The sequence below is a fragment of the Camelina sativa genome, unplaced genomic scaffold (assembly GCF_000633955.1).
Source record: "Camelina sativa cultivar DH55 unplaced genomic scaffold, Cs unpScaffold07492, whole genome shotgun sequence".
NCBI classification, from domain to species: Eukaryota; Viridiplantae; Streptophyta; class Magnoliopsida; order Brassicales; family Brassicaceae; genus Camelina; species Camelina sativa.
In genome coordinates, this window is record NW_010928563.1 from 1 (window position 1) to 461 (window position 461).

The 461-nt window shown below is 46.4% G+C and overlaps 1 protein-coding gene across 1 annotated transcript; it reads left to right on the forward strand.

The window, feature by feature from the left end:
- Positions 1-18: 18 nt before the first annotated feature.
- LOC109131895 lies at positions 19-458 on the forward strand (the record flags this gene model as incomplete). Its single annotated transcript, XM_019243069.1, is given in 3 exon segments — positions 19-94; positions 97-143; positions 375-458. Coding segments are annotated over 3 exon segments (207 nt in total), but the record flags the coding sequence as incomplete, so codon positions are not given.
- Between the last annotated feature and the right edge of the window lie 3 nt (positions 459-461).

The window sequence follows — 461 nt, forward strand, 5'->3', positions numbered from 1 at the left end:
CTTCAATCCCATTGATACCGAGCAAGTGACCGAACCCGTTCAAATGGACCATTCCATGCAGGTCCGGGTCAGTGGATCTGTGCCTTACCCGCGGGGGCTTCTCATTGAGTCATTTCCGTAGTCAGGGAGGGATCGATATCTTGGTCCATGGGCCCATTCTCAATTAGTCTTCCTGGACTATGTTTCTTACCCGCCCGAACCATCCCTGCTAGCATAAAAACAAGTTCGGGCAGTGAGTCACATGTTGGAATGTCAGGATGTGGAATTTTTTTATTGAGATTAGATTAGTGATTAGTCACACCTACCGTAACCTATATTGGTAAGGTTAAGCAGCTGACTTAGCCCCCGTCTTCTTAAGGAGGTCTTTCTCACAGGACGGAGATAGGTTATGCAATTATGACTTATTCAAGAGGTCCTCCCTTCCCTACTGGAGCGCTAACTCCTATTTTTTTGTAGAGAAT